This window comes from Cuculus canorus, chromosome 2, assembly GCF_017976375.1.
Source record: "Cuculus canorus isolate bCucCan1 chromosome 2, bCucCan1.pri, whole genome shotgun sequence".
Classification (NCBI taxonomy): Eukaryota; Metazoa; Chordata; class Aves; order Cuculiformes; family Cuculidae; genus Cuculus; species Cuculus canorus.
This window is the reverse complement of record NC_071402.1, coordinates 100,425,173-100,448,840: the sequence shown is the minus strand read 5'-3', so window position 1 is coordinate 100,448,840 and position 23,668 is coordinate 100,425,173. Positions and strand designations below refer to the sequence as shown.

The following is a 23,668-nucleotide window of genomic DNA, read 5'->3' as shown; positions in this document are numbered from 1 at the left end:
GCTCACTCAAAACTGAACAGCACAGAAAAATGTGTTGCAAAAAGTATTTTCCTATCACTTGGGAGAAAAAATAGGGGGGAGGAATAGGAGACAGAAAACAAAACATGATGTCTGTGAGTCCAACCTAATTCTTGCTGATATGAAAAAATCTAGGAATTAAGCTGAACTTAAACAAGTTTTATAAGAATTGTTTTTAAAATATTCAGTCTTGTATTTTTTAAAATTTTCTTCACAGGAAAAAACAACTTGAAAGCAAAGGTATTCCAGATACCAAATCAAGTTTTCAGGAATATCTCCACATTTGCTCTTGTTCTTATTTCGTAGATATCATGCTTTCAATTTCAGGTTGTATAAAAGTCATCTAGAACACTATGCAAGTGAAGAAAGGGTTTAAGTAACAAAGAGTTTTAGTAGGTAAACATAATATTTTTGAAGACCATCTAAGCAAAACTGTAACCCACTCAGAAATCACGCTCAAAATTAATGCTTTAAGGTGGTGTGTTCAAGACAATGTCAGAAGACAAACTCTACGTCAAGAGCAGTTTTGCTCAGTCATATTTCAGAAATAGTTTTATTAAGTCCTTACCACAGTGAATGAATAGGGGAACACCAAACACGTTGAATTCTTCTCATGGCACATAATAAAATGCTTTCAAGTTAACCTGAAACTGAAGCATAGTGAAAAACAACTCAACAAAACCAAACAGGTCAATATTTTTCAGAAAACTGATGCTGCAATCGGGTGACAAGAAACAAAAAATCCCAGCAAATCAAAACCATAAATAGCCATAAACGAAGGCTGCTTCCATTCAGACCGAAGAAGTAAACGCAAGATATTTTTCATGTCAATAGTATCCTTATTTAAGCACAGTCCTTTCACCATATTTTTTTGTATGGATTCAAAGAAGCTAATATGGCTTTGATCATCTGACTTCAGGCCATATCCTACATTCTTGGAAAAAAGCTGTGTTGCAACATTACCATAAAGCAATGATGCACATTATTATGGAAGTCACTTCTCTCTGCTCACTCAAGCATCACCGTCATGTCCAGAAAAACCTTCAGTGTTGTTTTGCAGAACAGGCACTGAAATAACCTCCATGAGAATCTACAGACTGATGATCAGTTTCTAACTACTGAAAAGAGCTAGACTTTTCATGCAGAAGCTGAAAAGATGCTGCTAATACTTGTAGCTTGTCTCAAAAATTATTGTTCATGCGTGCCACAGAGATAGATATGAATTCAGAGGTAAATACTTGCTCTTCTGTTATCCATGCCTTCTAGTCAAGTATGAGTTCAGGGGTGTTTATTTCCTTATTAATTTCTACGGTAGCAAATTTCTCTTCCCTACAGAAAGAGAGCTGGGGTTAGAGGTAGCTGTCAACACAGTTGGAAGTCTACAGGCTAAATTATACAGCAGCAAAAGCTATATAACACTTGCATGTGAGAAAGGTGGCATCTCATTTCCTCTACAGATCCACAAGTCTGAAGGCAATTCCATATGCACACTATTGCCAATAAAGAGAATATTCTTTAAAAAGTTCCTCTGCTAAAACTTTACCATTTTTCTCTACCATATTCTTTGGAGATATGCACCTTTGCACAGCTTAGGGAAAAAACAGCTAATGCATCTGCCTACTTACTTATTTTGCATACCTCAAGAGGCATGTCCATGTACTTCCGATGCCAACACAAAGGTGCAGTAACTGACAAGACAACCATCAATTTGAATGAAGTATCCCTACATCCTAAGAATGAACATCTGCAGGAAGTGCAATATACCTCGCAAGCGGTTCAGTGCAAGCCCTTGATCTTCTGAGACCTAAACCATTCAAAGCAGGCAAAGCAGAGATTGAAGAGAAAAAAATACAGGGTTTGCCAACTATGGAATTCTATCCATTTCCTGGTAAAAATACTAAGGCTAAAGTTCAAAATCCTAAGATAAGGCTAACAGAGAAAATGTGCCAACCAAGTAGTTACAATAAAGCTACATCCAGCTTCAGAAATAAGCCATTTTGATTCTAAGGCAGTCCTCCTTAAGGTGAGAGAGATCAATCTTCTCTCCGTGTCCAATGATGGAAACATATTTAACTAACAGAAGTGTCAGTTTTACCATAGAATCTGCAGAACAGTGCATGCCAATGATGTTTTGGCACTTTGTGAGAGCTATAAACAGACAGTGGCCAAATCGGAACCTTATCTCCTCCCCTGGATTAAAGGTTTGTTTACCAGTCTTGACAGTGCTGACTCATGTGCATCTGAAACCAATCCCAAAGAAATGCTGAAAATTATGACAGTCGACAGCAATACAGATATTATCTCATTTACATCACACTTCTCTCAATTTAAAGCACTGGATATATTTAAAAGATCCAAAATTTACAATAAATGGATATTTACCCACACAGTTTACTATCTAGTATACATCATATCTTTCTTGCACCAAAATACCATATTGTCAGAGGCAATACTTGACTTCTCTTCTTCAACTGATAAAAAAAAAAAGGCTTAAAAACCCAATATGTCATCTCCAGAATTGAGATAGTAATTCAAGAAAAAAATACATGAAGCCTTATTTTCCTAGTGTAGATAGCTAGACATCACTAATGTAAGAATGTAATAATGTAACCAGGCTATGAAAATCTGCCTCACCCAGCTTACTCATCAGACCTCTCTCCCACTGATCATCACATTTTTCAAGCATCTCAACAACTTCCTGCAAGAGGAGGTTTTCTCAAGCAGCAGCTCCAAATGCCATCAAAGAATTAATCAGTTCCAGGACTCCAGAATTCTAGACTTGTTTCTTGTTGGCAAAAATGCGTAGATTCTAAATGTTATTTTTATTAAGAAATTTTAAAATAAATTAATAAATCTCTAAGATGAGATACACTGCTTTACAGTTGATGGTTAAAACAGCAATTATTTTTGCAACAACCTAATAAAGTCTTCTAAATGAGGACCACTAATGAATTTTCATAGACCTAATTCAACATCTGGTCCCTCACACTGCACTAGCACTGCCTGTAGGGTAAATATCTGTTAATAAGCAAGTCAAGTATATCCTCATAGCGTATAAAGCAAAACAGCAAACTCACTCTTCCAGAAACGCAAGATGAGATGAAAACAACAGATTATGATGAATTTCATGTGTATTTGTGTATATATATACACACACGCATTGTTAAGCAATATGTACTGCACAGCATATATATACCAACCTGTGCGGGTCTACTGTGGAAAGCTCCCATTACAAACAATGGACAAACACCTTCACAGGGTTATATGCTGGTTATTTTTATCACAAACCCTCTAATTAGGCATGTTTATACAGGTAGTTAATTTAAAACTAACTTAATTACTTTATGTGTGTATTTATAGCTGAGCTAACTTCTCAGAGTAAGGACAGCAACACTAGGAGGAGCTCAACAGCAACGGGTTCAGGCCAATGCTCTGCACCAGTTAATGAACAAAGTCTGATAGGGTAGAAAATACCAAAGCAAGCTTAACGCGCTGCTAACCACCCTATTCTACACCTCCATAGGTCAAAGCCCTGTGAAGCCACAGCTACAAAAACTATGAGGTCTTTGTGCCTTTCTAGCCTGCAGCAGAGGTAGAGTGTCCACCCCTCTAGAAGCATCAGAAGTATAATCTTCTCACTCTTCAAAGCTCTAAAAATCCTCACAGATTTTCAAAGGGAGCTCAATGAAAATGACAAGCAGAAATACTGGCGAGGACTCTTCTGAGTACATGCTAATCAGGCACTCTTTATGTGCTTATTTTCTTAAACAGCAGCATATGAGCTATTTCAATAATGGTGTCAACAGGTTAGTCAATACTGTAACTCCTTTAAAAAAAAAATGACCATTTATGTTAGAGAAACTGTGCTGTTCAACAAATTACTTCTTCCAAGACTAAGAGATTACACTTGCAACAAGCATATACAGGAATCTTGTCAACACTTGGCATAAGTTATTTGGGTAACTGTCTCCAGAAATTACATCTGGTCATCTTCTTTATCTCAAGGCTATGACTAATGGAGTTGACACGCACCCAAAAAGTGCAAATGTCATAGCAGATAATATCAGGTCAGTATCCCTAACAGTAAAGAAAGCCAGTTCTCAATGGGCAGCAATTCTGATAGCTCTTATGTACCTTTACCGTTTGCCTCAGGTGACTGGCACTTCACTATCCATCTGGACTATGCCTTTCATAGATTAGCATTTAAAGATGTGGAACTAGAACTTAAGGAAGCCAATGACCGAGTGATACAGTGTAGCATCTAAAATGGGAATAAAAGGAACAATCTCCCAAGCATGCGTGAGATACTATATTGTTGGTAACAGAAGACTGGACTAAATCAGAGAAAGTATTATTAAAATCAGATAAACTGTTCAAAATGGCCAATGTTGATTGAAGTTGCAGTCAACTGGATTTGCAAATAAAACTCAAAAGTGGACTGTTAAACCAGCAAGCAGAGTTCATCTTACCAGTGCAGCAGGAGGAATACCAAACAGTTTCCTTAAATTACTACTCTGTATCCTTTCTATAGCTTTCTACATCTGCCTAGGGGAGATCCAATAGGCCACAGTCTATTGTCTTGACAAAAAAGAAGATGAAGCTAGTTCTGTGCAATTCAGTTCAACAGCAGCTCTCCCATTACTTTCATCTGAGATGAAGTAATGAAAATAAATCAACCTGCCTGGAACCACAGACCTTACTTTTCTGTAAAAGTAAAGAAATAATTTCTATTTCTTTTTACTATAAAAGCTTAGAAAACCTATCACATTATTTGTGCTGTCTTAATAAAGGATGAGCTACTACATGGCAAATGTATTGCTCCTTTCAAGGAATTACTAAAACGGATACTCTTCACTGTTAATTTTAAACTAGTACCAGGACTTACTAGGAGAAAAAGAACATTTGCATTCACACCAGTCATTATCTTTATTAGCATAAAAAATTGTTCCTAACCCAAATCACAGTCAGTTCACCACCATTTTTAACCAACACCTATTTCCAATACATAATACTTGAAAAGCATCAAAGCTCTCCATTTTTGGACATAGCCATCAGCTACCATATGGGGATAAACATTTTCTTTCATCATAACTTCCCCTTCAGAGTATCTTCCTCCTATTGTTTTTTCTTATATTTGAAACCTATCTTCCCAACCTACAAAGCACTTGAGATATTAAACATGTAAGACCCTATAAATGCCAAATTACTCCCTTTTTCTTCCTTTGTCTAGGCTCTTATATGAATACCAACTCATCTGCTCATTTCTTTGGCTAAAAAAATGAAACACACAAAAAAATCGCACTTAAACCTGCTCCCCTAGAGAACCTTCATACTAGATCTGTGCACACTAATCAATGTATGCTGCTCACAACCCTGCAAAACTTTCCATTAACACAATGCCAAATAATAATAGTATGATACATGTTATTTTCCCCACAAGAGCACACTTATCTCCACTTGGATTAACAGTACCCCAGGTATCTGTTCCCCATACAGCATGCGCCACAGGATAGAAAATTAAAATAGCTTAAATTTGGAAGAAAGGTTATTATCTGTTTCAAATTGAGGACACAGGAAGACTGGAGCATAAGGAAGTATCATAGGGTTCTTTATATTCCACCAATGCCACAAGCTAGCTTGGCATGCAGCAGTAGTAGCTGCTATACAAAGGAAAGTGATTGGAGAAGATGGTAAACAGTGCAGTCACAATTCTTCATCTGTCCTATACCAAAGGGCTTCGTTCACGACAAAAACTGAACACACAACACCTTGTTGTGAAATACAGACTGCACATGAGTGATGAGTAAGAGCTGCCTACCCGCTTTCCTCTATGATCCTCACATCAGTAGCCTCTTGTATTACTCCACACTGCCCTCCTCTGGGTCAGGTAACTCTCCATTCTAAGCACTATCAGTTCCATTCAAGAAGCTTAACAAATATCACTCCACAGAGCAACAAACACATCAAATATCTTGAAGCAGGGTAAATCCACAGTTAACTGGCATGCGAATATGACTTATTATCTGTAGATCTTGTGTAACTGAGTGAGATTCCAATCAATAAGCACAGACAGCTCTTGTTTTCTCATACTGAAATGAACTACTATCCATGTTACAGTATCACTTGTATGCTCTTGTTAGTGAAAGATCAACAAACTGATCCTTATACACACTCTGGTACACATTTTTATGATGGCATAAAAGCTATCAGTTGCATCTTTTACATAGCATAAAAAATAGTCACTGAAAACACAACTGCTCCTCTCTTTAGCTTACTTTCTTTTTTTAAACAGAGTTTGCAACTGAAAGGCATAGAATAGAGACTCAAGACATCTGGGCAATGAAGCAAGTGCTGTCATGTGTCAAGATAGTCACAGCCTGGTGCCAAAGATCACCAGTGTTCTGCAGCTGCTGCTGCCAATGATCACAAATGGCACTAAGTGGTACAATGCTCTGCAGTATCAGTACAGAAAAATAGATTAATAAGTCTGCAGCACTAATTCCTTCTCACCAGATGATGGTGGCTTATCCTTTTCTTTACAGACTTGTACTTTTAAGTCTGCTGAAGGAGCACTCCAGGAAGCTTTTTGCTTTTCTAAGCGTCCCATGAAGCATGTGCCACAATCATGAAAACAGGGTAACACTGTAAGACTAAAAGACTCCTCACACATTCAGGACTCTTCTGTCCAGAACCAAGTTGAGGCAAAGAAGGAAGACAACTCAGTGCTGCTAAGGTTGTGTTTTTCTTTTTCTGTCATCACTATCCTTTTTACGAAGCATGCAGTTTATAATACTAAACTAATTCTGAGAAAGCTGGAGCATTCACCTGGCATAATACAAGATGCTGGTTAACCTGCTGAGTGCAGCACCACACAGCTGTAGCTGCATTGATTCCATTTCTGCAGCTCACACAGTCCCTAGCAAGCTCGTTAAGCTGTGCACTGTGCAGCTGTGCACAGAACATGGCACCACTCCCAAAAAGGATCTCCAGAGCCAATTACTCCGAAGCAAAAACAGCTAGAAAAGCTACTGAACTTCAGGAATAACATACTTTCAAAACAGACCTCAAGTGCAATGCTTTCTACAACGAACTCCTGTGTCCACTGAAACAACCTGTCTGAAGATCTTGTCCATCGCTTGCCATTGCTGACAAGGATGCTGTCTTGATTTAAAGCCAACTTAAATGAAACTCCTCAGCTTAAGCAGAAATTTACTGGCTTGTTGTAAAACATTGTAGTAAGGTTTTCTGGGGTTTTCTGCCTGAATTATGAATGACCAGATAGCATAGAAACACTCCCTTCCTGCCTTGGGTATTGCGTCTTCTTAGTGTATCAAAGTGGGTATTAGAGGAAAACGTAACAAAATGGCAGACTGACAACATTACTCCCCCACACTCCAACTTTAAAAAAAAAAAAAAAAAATCTTTTCTGAACTCACATGTTAAATTAAATCTATGATATTAACACTCTGATAGGACAGCTGCAAAAACTGCTGCTGGCTATTCAGGATACAATGCTGCTCTTCAAAACTGTAGAAGAGCAGCAGTCTGCTGGGTGTTCTTCCACTGCCAAAAATGCTAGTGATGGGCAGTAGGTAAGGTGCTAATATTACTCCTTACCAGAAGGGCATATATTTTAGCCAGGGTCTTCCTGGCTACACTCTTAACTCTATCAGCCATAATAATCCTTCCTCAGTTCCTCACTGAAAATGAATGCCTTTCTGTATTTGCTCTTTCAACCATGAAGTAACTAACAGTGTTTCTTCCTAGAAAAGGTTGCCATAGAGATTAGTTTATATAATTGAAAGGTTCTGGGAGCCTTCAGAATCAGCACCAACACCAGCAATCTTGGCAAGGTTTATAAAATTATTGATTTCCTGGTAACATCCAGAACCTTTGTAAAGAATGAGAAGCTGAACCTGACTATGAAATGGAAGGGGGGGGGGGGAAATCTCAAAGGGATTTTTTTTTCCTCTTTTGGGGATTATAACAGGGCTCCAAACCAATTTTTTTTTTTTTAACAAAATACGGAATACATGCACAGACATTAAAAAAACTCTGCAAAAAAAGACAGAAACAGGGATCAAGGTTCAAAGAAAAATTTGCATCAGTATTGTTTGAGTTTAGTGCAGGCACAGACACACACAAATGAAAGTGACAAGTGATTCCACTTCAATAAAGCCACAATGTAGGAAGTAACACCATTTTAACTAATTAGGGTGATGACTTTCAAAGGAGTAGTTTCCAGTAACACTACTTTGGTCTTTTCACGTTGCAAGTCCTAACACTATACACAGCACTTGAAACTAGTCACTAGCTGTAGTCCAGATAGAGCTAGACCAAAATACATTAAGAACATGCCTTGCATGGGACATCACTTCAAGGAACAATTTCAAATCAGTAACTTAAACCTACCTGGCCCACATCTAATTCCATTAAGATAAGATCGTGTAGTGCCCAGCCATTGGGCATTGGCAGATTGGCTGCTGCATCCTTAGCACTTACAAGCGACCCTTCTCTTTTCTCTTCTGTAGCATTAGCCTCACACTCCAGCTCCCAAACATTTCAAGACTTGAAGCAACTACAAATCATAGTATCTAGGAGCCCGATTAACACAAGCCTTCTACAAAGTTAAAACCAATATGCCAGCACTTCTCCAAAGAAGAGTTTTATAGTACATTTCTATTGTTGGTGAAAATGAAACATAATAGGGAAGACAGTACAGACTTGTGGGTTTTTAAACTGGGGCGTTGGTGAATCTTTCTTCAACTTAATGTTACAACCATTTTCTAATGAGACTTGTTCCAATTCAGTTGTAAAATAGTCCTCTTAAACTTTTAGATAACGTGAAGAACACAAGAACTGGGGCCTCCTAAGTCAACCTACCGGCTTTTTTATTTAAAAAATAAAAGCAGAACACATCTTAATTCTTTTAGTAGCTTTATACCCACAGGCAGATTAAATACAGCTTAATTCTGGCTAGCCTTGGCAAATGGTGGGCGGATAGCCAATGGTTGGAAGAATGAGTGCTGGTACGGGCCCTCCACCTGCTGTCCAGGGTCATGCTGGGGATGCCATGGCACAGCTGAAGTCCTGTGGAGATGAGTGGGAGGCTCCTGAGGTAGCAGGTGCCAGGAAGGAAACTCTGCAAAACACCTTGAAGGAAATAAGGAATCTTCCACTAAGAAGGCAATGTGGCCAACAGACCAGCTGAAGTGCCTCTATACAAACGCAGGAAGCTTGGGCAACAAACAGGAGGAGCTGGAAGCTACCCTGCTACTAGAAAGCTAAGATCTAGTTGCCGTCACTGAAACTTGGTGGGACAAATCCCATGACTGGAGTGTGGCTATTGATGGCTACAAGCTGTTCAGAAGGGACACAGCGGGAAAGAGGGGTGGAGGCATTGCCCTCCATGTCAGGAAAGGGATAGAATGTGAAGAGTTGTCTTTGAAGAGTAGCCATGAACAGATTGAAAGCTTGTGGGTCAGAATAAAAGACCGAGGAACCAAAAGGAATCTTGTCATTGGTGTATACCATAGGCCACCTGATCAAGGAGAGCCTACCAATGAAGCTTTCTTCCTCCAGATACAGAAGGTTTCATGCTCGCAAGCTCTCATCCTACTCGGGGACTTCAACCACCCTGACATGCTAGAAAAGTAGCACGGCAAATTGTAGGCCATCCAGGAGACTCCTGGAGTGCACTGAAGTTAATTTCTTAATCCAGCTAACAGAGACCCCCACCTGAGGGGATACAAGTGAATTCATCAATGACGCCAAGATCGGAGGCCACGTGGGCTGCAGTGATCATGCACTGGTGAAGTTCAAGGTCCTGAGGGATGTGGGGCAAGTGAGGAGTACAGTCATTCCTAAATTTCAGGAAAGCAGACTTCCAGCTCTTCAAGGAGTTAGTCAGGACCTCCTGGTACATGGTCCTCGGGAACATCCTTCTCTCTAAATTGGAGTGATATGGATTTGATGGGTGGACTGTTTGGTGGATAAGAAGTTGGTTGGATGGTCCTATTCAGAGAGTAGTGGTCAATGGCTTGATGTCCAGATGGAGATCTGTGACAAGTGGTGTCCTCCCTCAGGGGTCTGTACTGGGACCAGTGCTGTTTAATATCTTCATAAATTATCTAGATGGCGAGATTGAGTGCACCCTCAGCAAGTTTGCAGATGACACCAAGCTGAGTGGTGTAGATGCCACATCGGAAGAACGGAATGTCATCCAGAGGGACCTGGACAGGCTGGAGAAGTGGGCTTGTGAGAATCTCATGAGGTTCAACAAGGCCAAGTGCAAGGTCCTACACCTGGGTCAGGGCAATCCCCAATTTCAGTACAGAAAGGGGAATGATGTGATTTGAGAGCAGCCTTCTGGAGAAGGATTTGGGGGCACTGATTGATGAGAAGCTTGACGTGAGCTGGTGATGCACATTTGCAGCCCAGAAGGCCAACCGTATCCTGGGCTGCATCAAAAGAAGCGTGGCCAGCAGGCGGAGGGAGGTGATTCTGCCCCTCTGCTCCTCTCTTGTGAGACCTCATCTGGAATATTGTGTCCAAATCTGGAATTATCAACATAAGAAGGACATGGAGCTGTTGGAACGGGTCCAGAGGTTACAAAGATGATCAGAGCGCTGGAGCACCTCCCATACCAGGACAGGCTGAGAGAGTTGGGGTTGTTCAGCCTGGAAGAGAGAAGGCTCCAAGGAGATCTTACAGCAACCTTCCAGTACCTGAAGGGGGCCTACAAGAAAGCTGGGGAGGGACTGTTTACAAAGGCTTGTAATGATAGGACTAGGGGCAATGGGTATAAACTAGAGAGGAGCAGATTTAGGCTAGACAGAAGGAATGAGAGTGGTGTGGCACTGAAATAGGTTGCTCAGGGAAGCTGTGGATGCCCTATCCCTGGAGGTGTTCAAGGCCAGGCTGGATAAGGCCTTAGGCAGCCTGATCTAGTGAGACATGTCCCTGTCCACTGTAGGGGGGTTGGGACTAGATGATCTTTAATGCCAAACAGAAGGGACGGATCACTTCCTCAGACCTGCTGGCTACACATTTACTCATGAAACCCAGGATGTGGCTAACCTTTCTTGCTCCCATTCCTCATGTTCAACTGGTTGTCCACCATGACCTCTAGAGCTGCTTCCTAGACTGTTGGTCTGATATCTAGCCCCTACTTTACTAATCGGGTGATGATGTGACCAGGGCTTTGCCAAAATATACTACACCCCTTTGCAAACAGTGCCAGTCATTTCATTATAGAAAGCAATGAGGTTGATCAGGCATGACTTGCCCTTGGCAAATCTACGCTGGCTGCTCCAAATCGACTTCTTGTCCATTGTGTGTTGGGAAAGAGCTTGCAAGAGGACTTGCTTCACAGCCTCCACAGGGACTGAGGTTATGCTGACTGGCCTGTAGTTACCTGGATTTTTCTTATGCCCTTCTTGAGGACGCCTGTTACGTTTGCCTTCTTCCAGTCACTGGGAACCTCCATACCTTTTCCTTTTGAAGATGACAGAGAGCAGCTTTTACAATGACATTGCCCAGCTCCTTCAGCACCCTTGGATGCATCCTACCTGGTCTTACTGACTTGTGTACGTCTAATTGGCTCAAATGATTCTTAACTCTGCCTTCCTTTTCTGTGGGTACTGCTCCACATGCACAGACTGCACTAGCAGGCTCAGAGACCAGGAAAACCCTGAAGGCAAGTCCTACCAGTTGAAAAGGAAGGATAAAAAAAAGGTATTGAGTATCTCTACCTTTTCCATGTCCCTTAAAATGGCATGTTCTCCTGCCATTTTGTAACTAACACAGATTTCACATAGCTGTTTTTATAAATGAAAAACAGGCAATCTTAAATGACAATGCAATACGATGAAATTAGGCTGACTCACATAAAAAAGCGAGTAGACAGGCAAAAAGCCTTCTAAATACAAGAAAGATCTCATATCTCAGCCCTACTTTTACTCTAAATCAGTAGAAGTCCTTGTAGTCCACAAGCAGCATATGCCAGAAAGTGTAGCAAATACCAAGCAAGCCACTATATAGTACTCTGTAGGGCATCATGCAGCATTCCTCATCAGCTCAGAACTGAACCACCCACCACTGTTATCTAGAGGCTTTCATGTGACTTCTACTCACAACAAAAGGTTATCAGGATACATAATTAGGAGTACAGAATTTGTCCATTTGAAAAGCATAAAACAAGCCTGCATAAGAGTAATCTAAATCAAACTTTCTTCTCATTAGTGGTCATTGTTTTACTTTTAGAATTTATGCTCTTGGCAGAGGGGGAAAAGATTTGCTCTGTTTTTTTAAATAAAAGGCCTTTATCCTTGAAAGTGCAAAAGGCAACATTACATTTGGCCTCTTGGACAAACTGAATCTTAATTTCAATTAAAATAAAGTACAGATGATGTGGTAAAGAACACTTTCTGCTGTAACCTACCTACATTTGTATCCATAATTGCACTACTTCACAATTTGCCTGGGTGAGATTTATCAGCACAGACTGCGCTCTGCATACCACTAAACCACTCTGCACAACACTATAATCACTTAAAACTTATTTCCTGGTGCAGACATACTGAATACACAAGTTAACTGTTATGTCTACTTTATGCATAAAGTAGGATTACACAAATCAGATTCTATGTCACTATTAAAAGAATCTCTCCAGCAGGGAAGTAAAACACAACTTATATCTATGCGCTTCATTTATATATAAAAACTAATTCATACCTATTTACAGCTTAAAAAAAATTGAGAGGTTTCATTAAAATCTCTGTTAAATGAAAGTTACTTCAGAGAAACCTTATGGAGAGATATTGGTTTTGAATGAGTACAGGCATCAAAGTACTACTTCTTTCAAATACATTAAGAAAGAAAGAAGTACTATAAATGTTCAATACAAAAAAAAGACAATTATATTATAGCTGACAAGTGGGGAAAGCATGTATGCTTTCATTCCTGCGAAAAAGTATTTTGCCAGCTGCTTAAAGCAAACATTATCCATTTTCTTCCACAGTCTTGTAGCAATGGTGAAATACTATTGAATTAAGAGCCAGCTGGTCTCAGGTGGGAGCACTCCTGTAGAGCTCTGACTGATCCAGACTGTGGGAACTAGGCTAAACAGCTGACTGTACAAGACGTACTAAGGATAGAGTATGGGTGGGACTGCTCAAAAGTCAGGGCATGATATAGTCTGTTGTGAAGATTCTCCATGGGAACAAAACCTTCCTTTCTCAGAAAGATGGAGGAGAGTTTTCTGACCTTTAGAACACATGGCTTCCTCAGCAACAAGAAAACACATCAAAGCAACATAAGGAGCTATTAATGGAATCTGAGAGGACAACTATGCTTTCACTTAATCTTTTACCAAAAATATTCTAGAAGGCAGGCAGTAAGGTATATTTACAAAGCTTCCGTAGATTAACTAGTCTTCAATAACAATCCAGTATAGAACCACAAAAATTTGTTTAAAATTTAACACATAGTAACATCAAAACAAATACATGTTTCCATGGAGACAACTACCTAAATAAATGCTCACAATGGATCCAAGGCATGACGTCATCCAGGCCTGACTGCAACCATAGTAACATGCCACTGTAAACAGAAATATTATTATTTTTCTATCTAATCATGTCATAGAATTAGCATTTTATGGCAGTCCTTAAACCATATTCTTGCATTGCTGAGTGGTAAGACTTCTTAAATAAGAGCAGAAGTATTTATATTGGGGCTATCACTATTACCATATTAACTACATACCACAAGTGGAGTATGTGTATGTATAGCTAACATATCACATTTCCCAGAGCAGTTGCTGACTCCAGTAAACAAAGGCAACATGCCACAATGCTAGTCAGAGATCAGTAACATCTATTCCTCTTGTGTATTCTGCTTTCCTTAATACAAAACTCTGAAGTTCTTAAGATTGTTGTGTCTCGCTGTCTTGCTGGATTAAGAAGAGGAATGCAGCCAAATGTTGCTTTTCATACCAAATGCAGAACACTAAGGTGCCCTTCTCCTGTGTCACTCATGAGCTTGCCTTATCCAAGGCAACAAGATTCACTAAATCCATCCTTGCACTCTGCCAGCACAATACAAGACACAGCCTACAAACTTCTGCAACTCTTGAAGACTAACAAAAAACCAGTCAGTTAATGAGGAAAATTTCCAAGAAGGAAAGCTACTAAACTTTCAGCTACGGTTGTGTAGTTCAGCTACTACTGTTTCAGCTACTAAAAAGATACCCACGGAATTCCCATTCCCATAAAAACCATCCATTTTCAAATGCTACTGCATCTTCGCAGTGTGTCTCTATATTCAGTACATCAAGATTGTATTGTCACTTTTAATTTGCAAAACAGAAAAGAAAGATGCCTAAATAAGGTTCAGGTAGTTTGCAAATGATAAAAGTTTATAATCATCTAATTTTACTAAGACATTTATACTAAATCCCTACATTTTAGCTAAAGCCTAAGCTAGAAGGAAATTGAAGTTGTTACCATTACTAAACTAAACTAAATAGTGAAATACTATTTTTGGTCCTGTCATGAAAATTTCACATACAGTAATTCATGAAAACTTTCCTTTTTATAGTACGTGATAGTGACTTATCCTTGTCTTTAAGTATGGCAGTGAATTTAGGAACCAGTGAAAAAAACTACTTCCTATGAGCATTTTCAGGATTTTGGGTTTTTTTTTAAACAACGGTTAACATTTTTTCAGAGAAAGGGTTGTTATATTTTTGCCATTTAAAGAGAAAAGGCTATCCTCATACCAATTAGCAAAAGATATTTTTGCTTAACTTAAAGCAAGGAGCTATCTTTGAAGTGAAAATTTACTCAGTAACCATAGTGTTACTATTGTATTCTGTCCAATGAACATATGAAGAAGAGAGTCCAATATCTCAAGTTTTGACTGTGTAACTATAAAATACAGTAAGGTAAGCTTACTACATAATTGCATTTATGGTTATACACTTTGGTTGGTTTTGCTGCATTTTTAATAGATTTCATCCCAAAGTAAAACTTTGTAATTCACTCTTCAGAATTTGTTTTGCTTTTCTAGGTGCAACACGCATTGAAAGGTAACAATATTGCATAAGATGTCTTTTTTCTATGTTTTCATAACCTAAAAAAAATTTTCTTTTCTGCTTATTATAGAAATGGCAGTCTATGCCAACTATATCAATGCAGTCAAAATATTTGGTATAACTGTAGGTGGTTGTCCTCTGATCTCTAGGGATGCAACTTATTCATACACGTGGTTACTCTCACAAGTGAACTTTGGCTTTTCATTTCAATTAATTCCACTGCAAAATTGATGGCTGCTTAGCTTCTTGTATTTTCTGAGCTGATAACAGAAAAGTTTCAACGTAAAAAGTGACAAAAAAGGCAGAAAAATATATCTATTATTTAAATTTTTAAACGCACAAAACTTAATTTACACACCTCCAAATTGGAAGGATTTGCGACACCCTTAAGAACCTACAAATCACTGTTAAACAGAAATACGGGGCGGGGGGAATCGCCCAATTGACAACTTCTCATAGCAAACAATGTAATTCTACCAATTATTTTATGTCTAGTACTGTGCATTCCTTGCATTAGACCATTCCTCCTTCTTATCTTAAAGTACATATAAATGTTGTGCTCACAGGAAGGCTTTCAATGGACCTGTTATGCAAGATAAATAGACAAATTATACTGTAGTCTCACCAGATATTCTCATGCAGAAGGAAAACAGCATTCTACACTGATATTCTTGTTTGCGACAACAGTGCCTTAGAATTTCCTCAACCTTTATAACAACATAAATTTAACCCTAAATGAACTAATCTCTGAAAGACAGACATAAACCCAGCTTTGAAGAAGTATCATAAACTATTCAAAACTTCTCAAAGTTTTGTTCACCTGATTTGACAGAGGCGCTTAGTCTGAAATGCTCATTATTTCTCAGAGTTGAACTCATAAAATCTCTCCTGCAGCAGTCAGTGAATAAACCACTATTTTTCAGTAGTTCCTAGGTAAACATATCTGTTAGTAATTCCCTAGTTAATTTATCCTGACTGCCAGCAACCTGTAATTCCTATCTACTTTGCCAGTATCTGTAGCACGACAATAAATGAAGCCTGGGAAACTTAGCAAGATGACAAACATGGGCTTTATACACAAACATAGCAATTAATAAATCCAAAAACATTTAGATTAATTATTTTCTAGTGTTTGAACATACAGTAACTTCCCAGCAATAGACCCAACAATCACAATACTAGATTGCAATTCTAGTCAGGTACAACAAACATCTCTTACCACCTTTGGGTGTATTCCCTGGCCAAACTACAACTTCCAAGATATACCAGCCCCATCTCACTGAGTCACCATGGATGACCATACAAATCCAAGGCCAAAGACCATCTTGTTAGATCAGTCTAAAAACAACAGTGAAGTACAGAGCATTCTGATACCTATAAGCATAACTCTTATTGAGGCATGGAAGTAGTAATCTGCACTTTGGGGAGTTAAGAGATTCCTTTATAGCACTGAATGTTTTTCATTCAACACAGATGGGGAAAAACTTCAGCTGACAAAAAACTACAGTGCTCCACCGGGAAAAAGCTTTTTCTAAAATGGAAATGAGTAGGAGTTTATTCTGCGAGTATCCTTCTTTTGATGCATTACCAAAACTATGGTCATCCTTTAGCAGGGTTAAATGCAAAGCAAAAAAGAAAGCAAAGAGAAGTCTGAACATGCTTGAGAAATCCTGTATACTCAGTGTATGCATACGGCTCTTAAGTTACAGCATATTACTAAAACTTGAGTACAGTCATTAGACCTTCCCATGTCAAAATTTAAAATATTGTATGTGAAATAAACATGACCTTGAGAACAAATTGCTCTCAAGAATAAAAATGAAAAAAAAAAAACAAAAAAACCCAGAAGAACCCAACATTAAGAAAATGTGGAAGTATACCTACCAAAAGCATGCACACAAAAAAGTAGACCTTCCCAATAAAGGCAGTAAATCTCAGCTATTCTAAGTTTCCCCATCTGTCATTTAAACAATATTCTTTTAAAATTATTTTATTTTTAAATTTAAAGAATACGAAAAATACATGTTTTATGTACATGTGCAGGTGAGAAAAGAGCAAGTAATTAATGAAAAATTAAGATCAAAATGCTTTTACATTTGATGCAGTCATCTTCTAAACTATTAAATATTAGGTCAAGAGAGGAAGGAATGGCATGCTTCTTCCAAGAGAAATGACAACACTTCACAGCAGTCTCAGAAGAAAGGTCTGAGAAACTGCTGAACAGTTTTCTACCTTCATACAAAGGCAGAAAAAAATGCCCTCAAGCTGAGCTGAGACTGCCGAAGAAATGCAAGGGCATATGCTGATATTTCCCTTGAGCTTCAGGTCCCTGATACCTCACAATGCAAGCACTAAAACTGATATTTCTTTATATCTGGTGTTGCATAATTGTTTATGCCATATCATGGGGTTGTCCAGATAACTAACTTGTCCAGATACTGACATGAGAAAGTAGTGATAAGATTTATTATTTTCTGTGATAACAGATACAGAGGAATTTAAGTCAATGAAAACTAATGAAAACTTGAAAATAAATGCCAGCACTGTCTATCACAGATCAATAAAAAACAATCCTACAGCCTAAACATCCATTTCAAATAGGCTAGTTCACCGGTAGTATAACTAACTCTAGCCACTCAACTTCCAAAAAACACAAGTAGGGACTCAAAGAGAAAGTGGACTGACAGAAGAAGAGGAGGGTTGAGGTATGCACATATAGTGTTAAGACAGAAAGACAGACAGACAGAAATCAAATAAATAATGTCATTCTAACCGTGCATGTTAGACACTGGACAACCAGTTGTTGTTGCATGTTAGACACTGGACAACCTTCCAAGATCAAGTGGCTTTTCTTCTCTGCCTTTCTAAGCTTTAACGGACTCTAAAGTGTCAGTGCTTGTAGCAAGTTTTCCCAGCTACCCTTGTGAGCAACTGAGTTTGCATGTCCTCCCCAGCATTATATCATAGTAGCTGAGAGCACAAGCCAAATAAATGTTTCTACAAGCTGCAAGTTCAATTAAGGGACCTTCTTCAAAGGACGCCCATTGACACAATGACATGTGAGAGATTTTAAACAGTTACTGTGGTAATAAAAAGCAGAAAAGACAAAGCTTTTGGATCAGATATCATGGGGAGGGGAAAGATGAAAATGATCCCATTCTACACATAAGGCAAGTATTAAAAAAAATATTTTGCGCTTCACACAAAACATGCCAGAACAGTTGAATGCCTTCACTTGATTTGATGGATTTCTGGATCAAGCCTGCCTAGGTTTTCAATCTGGGCAGGAGACTTCACTAGAGCTCCAGTTTGCTCACAAGAATAAGCTAGGACCACTGACATAGAATAATTCTAACTGGTTAATCAGTTGTGAGTCTGCATCACAAACTCACTGTCGGTTTGGCAAGGCTCTGGACTTGAAACTTGAGTAGGTGCTGTGCTGGACATCAGGACTGTTGTTAATATAATGGCTTTTAGTACATATTGCACCTGAGCCTCAGTCCACTGCAGCTGAGTTTTGGCAAGATGTAAAACTACAACCTCAGGAAACATTCACATCATTTACTGCAGTACAAAAAACATGTTTCTAGGAACAGCCTGCATTTGTCCTGATCACACCATACCTGTTTGTACATCATAATATCTGTGATATTGAAGTCAGTTTAAGATAGCAGAACACAAGCTGAAAGCTGTATCTTCAGATAAAGCAACATAGTTTCATAAAACAAGAAGAAAGAAGTCGATTTTGAGGCACTTTATGTCTTTGTCACAACACGTGTAAGCGACAGCACATAATTTTGGAGGGTATATACAGAACTTGTTTGAGAGACAAGGAAATTAACTTACTTGATTTTACTGAAGACAATGTCAACATCTGTGATTGTCACATTCTTCCCGTCTATCACATGACAGTCCTTACATAACTTTGACCAGTTCTTCCCATGCATTTCTTTTCCTGTGGCTCTTGTATCACCATGGATAGCAAATTTTCTAAAGGCCTCTTCCAGAGCACTTATTTCTCCTGCCATAGCACCCTCATGGGAGCTGTTTGAATCGTAGGATAACCGTTTTGTTGCCCGGTCTTTTGCTGGATCTGAAGGAGACTTGGGAGGAGTCTTATTCACAGGTTTGGTCGACTTTGCTTTACTGTCAGCCATTGTGCTACAAAGAAGAGGAGGGTAAATTCATTATAATAATTTGTACTAGTTTACCTTCTGTTAATCTATAGGGTACTGTCCACATCATAATGCATGAAGAGGAATGGTCTATAAAGTTAGCAAGAACTCAGTGCTCTCCACATTAAACAACAGTCTATACATAGAACTATGTAACTTTCTGTCTATCTAGAAAAAAATTCTAGCATAATAAAGAAAAAGTCTTTCAAAAAACAGGGCACAAACCCAATTTCACTATTATTACATCAGCCAATATGAGAGCACTTAGTATTTCTTTCTTTGTTTGTTTTAAATGGCAATCACCACAGTCATTCTACTGATTTGAATAAAAGTGTTTCTTTTACACAGTAGGCATTACTACCTATTTTTATTTCTGAAGGAAAAATAAACAGCCCTTTATTTTCTGGATTGTGGCTTATTTTCTGGATTGTGGCTTTTTGATTATTTTTTAATGAGAAATGAAATATTTTGGAAGTGCAACAAAATATTAATGTAAGTGCGAACAAGTAAGGAAGTCTCAGAAATGCTCAGACAAATCTCTCCTGTTAACAAAAACATTAATTTTTCAAGTTTATGCCCGAAGAACTGTAGCTGTGGAATTCATTTGGAACAAACATATCCATGATGCACGAGCACTGAGAAGGAATGTCATTACTACAGAGAACAACTTCCAAATTACCCCATGTTTATGTAGTATAGGTTTGCCTTTTAAAAGAAACCTTCCACCGACCAACAGAACATTAAGTTATTTTCAGGTGTCTTTATAAAAAGAAAAAACCCTAATGTCCCATGGACTTAACTTCTACCCATACACTCTTAGCTTGGCAGAACTAAGAGGTACTGAAAAGCCTAGGGATGGGGTGCACTGTAGACTGCTGCTCAGACTAACATCTGTGGTGCTGCTACCCATAAGGTGGTGCTTCAGGTATCAAAAGTTCAGGAAATACTGTACAAGGGTTGGAAAGCCCACCATACTTACCTTGGCCAGTCTTCTAAAGTTACAGTTATACACGGTATGTGACTAACACGTGCAAAGATTGGTATGTATTACTAGTTAAGGTCAAACAAACAAATAAACTCTTCAGCAACAGAAACAATTCTAAAATTCTACCTCTTCTTTTTATCACTTGAACAACCAAGGCATACCCCTTCCGGCATGCTGCAACTGAACTAACCACGCTACCTGCTATACAGCAGTGTTAAGCTTCATGATTAGTAACAACCTTTAAAAAAAACTATAGTAAAGGACCTTTGCCCTTTACACTTCAGCAAATGCAAGCTGGCCAAAGCACTACTGTGTATATTGAAAACATTCAAGTAAACACTTAAAATCCTTGATACATCTTAAGACTGGGGATCCTTCTATTTTGTTTACACCCTCAGCACAAGTTTTGGCCAGCAAATCAAAATGCTAAATTAAAGCTAAACCAATGGCAATTTACCAACTGTAGCCTGAGAGTTATATGTGCACCTTAGAAATAAAAGGGGGGGCGGGGGAGGTTACTAAATTAAAAAGTTAAATGTAACCAATTCCCATTTCTTTTCAGTTGCACCCTGCAAGCTCTCCAAGGAACATCAATTTAACCTCAATAAACTGTTCTGAAAGTGTCCCAATACTGGAACCGCAAAACAGTCAGCATCCCCAGTAAATTGTAAGCCACTATAGGTATTACAGATACCTAAATTTTCACCAAAATAGTGTCTAGATCAGTCTAAATTGTCTGATTCATCAAGCTATATGCATTCTTTTGTTACACAACAATGGTGAAAGACCATAAGAAGACAACAAAAACACTGCTGACACAACCTACGCAAAAAAGAATTACATCAAAAAAATCAGATCATGAAGATCTATGATCTATTTCTGTCTTTGAGGAAGCCTGACTTCCAAAAGGAGAAGTCTCTTCCAAGCTTGCACCATTTCAAATCCACTGCAACTAGAAATTAGAACCACTTTTCCAAGCTAACACTAACTAGCTAAAAAAAGAAAGGGAGAGTGAGTACACATCAGAAAAAAAGTGAAGTTCGTCTGTATAGCATATTAAAATGTCTGTATAGGATATTAAAAATTAAAGTTACCTTCATAAGCAAGTAACAAGAGAAAAGGTGGAGATCTGCTAATATTAAGGCATGTTCAGTTCATATAATTTTGCAATTTTGTCTTGTGCCAAATAAATCTTCCAAGAGATTTTTGGGAATAGCCCACTCTTGCTCTTAGCAATTTTGTCAAGAAGCTATACTCAGTGTGAATATCCTTGAAAGATACAACTGCACAGTTGTATAAGCACAAAAACTATGTGCCACTCTGTCTCATCAGAAACTAGAAAAAATAACCACTTGCCTACATTTTTAAGCATGTCCTGAACAAACCCTTTGTTTAGTCAGTGTCAGTGCCTTGAAGGAAAACTTTGCCTAATCCCATGTCACTCATAACCACAACACAACTTGGCACAGCGTAGCAGAAATGTCTTTTAAGGGCAACTAGTGATTTCAAATCACAAGCCAAACCCACATTTGAAAGTGTTCTGCTTTTCTTAATTGTGCGATTTTTAAAATGACTGCATTGTTTTCTGTCCCTACTACTGTCTTACACTGCCTTTGATGTGATAGTTGTAACTATTGAAAATATTTTTCACTTGATTTCAATTTCTAATAAGTTAACAGTTATAAACTTCATATGGGAAAAATGCCTAAAGAAACATCTTGGCCTTAAGAAAGATAGTTCACTTCTTGATATACTTCTCTCAGCCATTCATTTATTATGAACTTTGTACTGGTTTGTTTTTCTGCTCTAAGCTAAAAGCAGAATCAATTCTCTAACTTTTCAGCTAAGCCTTATCTAAGTAACTCCATTTTCTAAAAGTTAACTGTATGTTTTTCAGACAGTGTTTTTCTCTATTAGTGATAACACAAGGATTGGTATGCAGATAGGCTTTGTTTATATTTTTTCCTGTAGAAACCAAGGTCATCCTCAAGCTCGTCATAGGTGAAAGGGGCAAAAAAGGGCCACACTTGTAGGAGCAGACAGGACAGGTGACCCAAACCTGACCAACATGGTATTTCATTCCATCTATGCCATACTCACAATAAAACTCAGGGATCACAAGGGTCAAGCTCTGTCTTCTTTGATAGCTGATATCTGTCCTCTTGCCCCTGATCCCAGATTCCTGAATCACGCATTCCTGAATCCAGTTCCTGAGTCCAGTTCCCATCTGCCACTGAATTCAGTCCAGGACCTTTCCCTATACCTGCTTTGCAGTGTTAGTGGTGACATATAGTCATCAGGTGGGTCAATTTTGTATATTTGTATATATTTTATTATTATCTTATTTACTTCCCTTTTTTATTATTATGTCGTTAAAGCTCTTTTAGTTTTAGTTTCCAGCCCACAAGTCTCTCTTTCATTTTCCTTTCCTCCTTCTCTGGAGTGGGGTGGGGATTGGGATCACAATTGTTTGTGTTTAGCTGCTGACCTGGCTGGGGAGCACTAAACCACATCAGGTGTCTGAAGTTATTCTGGGCCAGGGGAAACAGGAACAGGATGCACTCTATAAAAAAAGGCTTCAGTTTTGAATGGAAATCTGGTATGCAAAGCAGACTAATTTGAAAGAAATCCTCATCATGTGAAGAAGGTTAAGGATAGATTAAAACTAGTGGTCTGCTGCGGTTGCTAAAAATTGCCATGGATACCCCTTTTCTTGTTGAACCATAATTAAATTTTACTTGTTAAAATCCTATGCAATAGTAGGAAATTTACTAAAAAGCAGCTACCTGGTGGAAATACTGATCTAGCTTCAAACTAAAAATGTGTTTCATTTCTTTACACTACAAACAGCATACTCTGAAGAGAAATACATTCATTGATACAGTATTATAAGAAGGTAAAGTATTGCACAACATAGGATATGAAGTTTTTTAATGGGGTCAGCTCCTTTAAGTTTTTTTTAGTGACTAGAGACAAGGAAGGAGGTCGTGGTATGTTGAAGAAGTGATCTCACAAATAGAAATACAGAATAACCTCTTTGCCAAACTTCATGATCAAATGCAGTTTTTAATCTTCCTTTTGCGTTTCTTCGGTAGCTTCTGCTAGAAGTAAACCAGCAGTAATTTGTGGAGGGGCCACAGCAGGGTGATAGATGGAAGTAATAAAAGAAAGTGAGTGTTCTAAAATAACAATTGTAAAACTAGGTTAAACTGAATTAAACCACTGTTCAATAGCATGTGCTGTTCAGGTGCCAACAACCGGCATCTAAAAAGAATTGCTTTTTATCACCATCCAAGAAGTCCAATATACACACAGTTAGATAATACCACATTTCCAGAGCCAGCAGAGGGAAGGAAGGAGTGAATAACCACCAATGCCATCCTCTCCAAATAC

The 23,668-nt window shown here is 38.5% G+C and overlaps 1 protein-coding gene across 6 annotated transcripts in view; it reads right to left on the bottom strand.

The window, feature by feature from the left end:
- The window catches only part of TPPP (tubulin polymerization promoting protein), a 70,911-nt gene that overhangs the window by 32,345 nt on the left and 14,898 nt on the right, over positions 1-23,668 (bottom strand). For all 6 annotated transcript variants that reach the window (XM_054059400.1, XM_054059404.1, XM_054059406.1 and 3 more), the window contains one exon: positions 18,962-19,276. In XM_054059400.1, coding sequence (XP_053915375.1) covers positions 18,962-19,272 — 311 coding nt within the window. In that variant the 5' untranslated portion in view covers positions 19,273-19,276. The remainder of the gene's footprint in view (positions 1-18,961; positions 19,277-23,668) is intronic.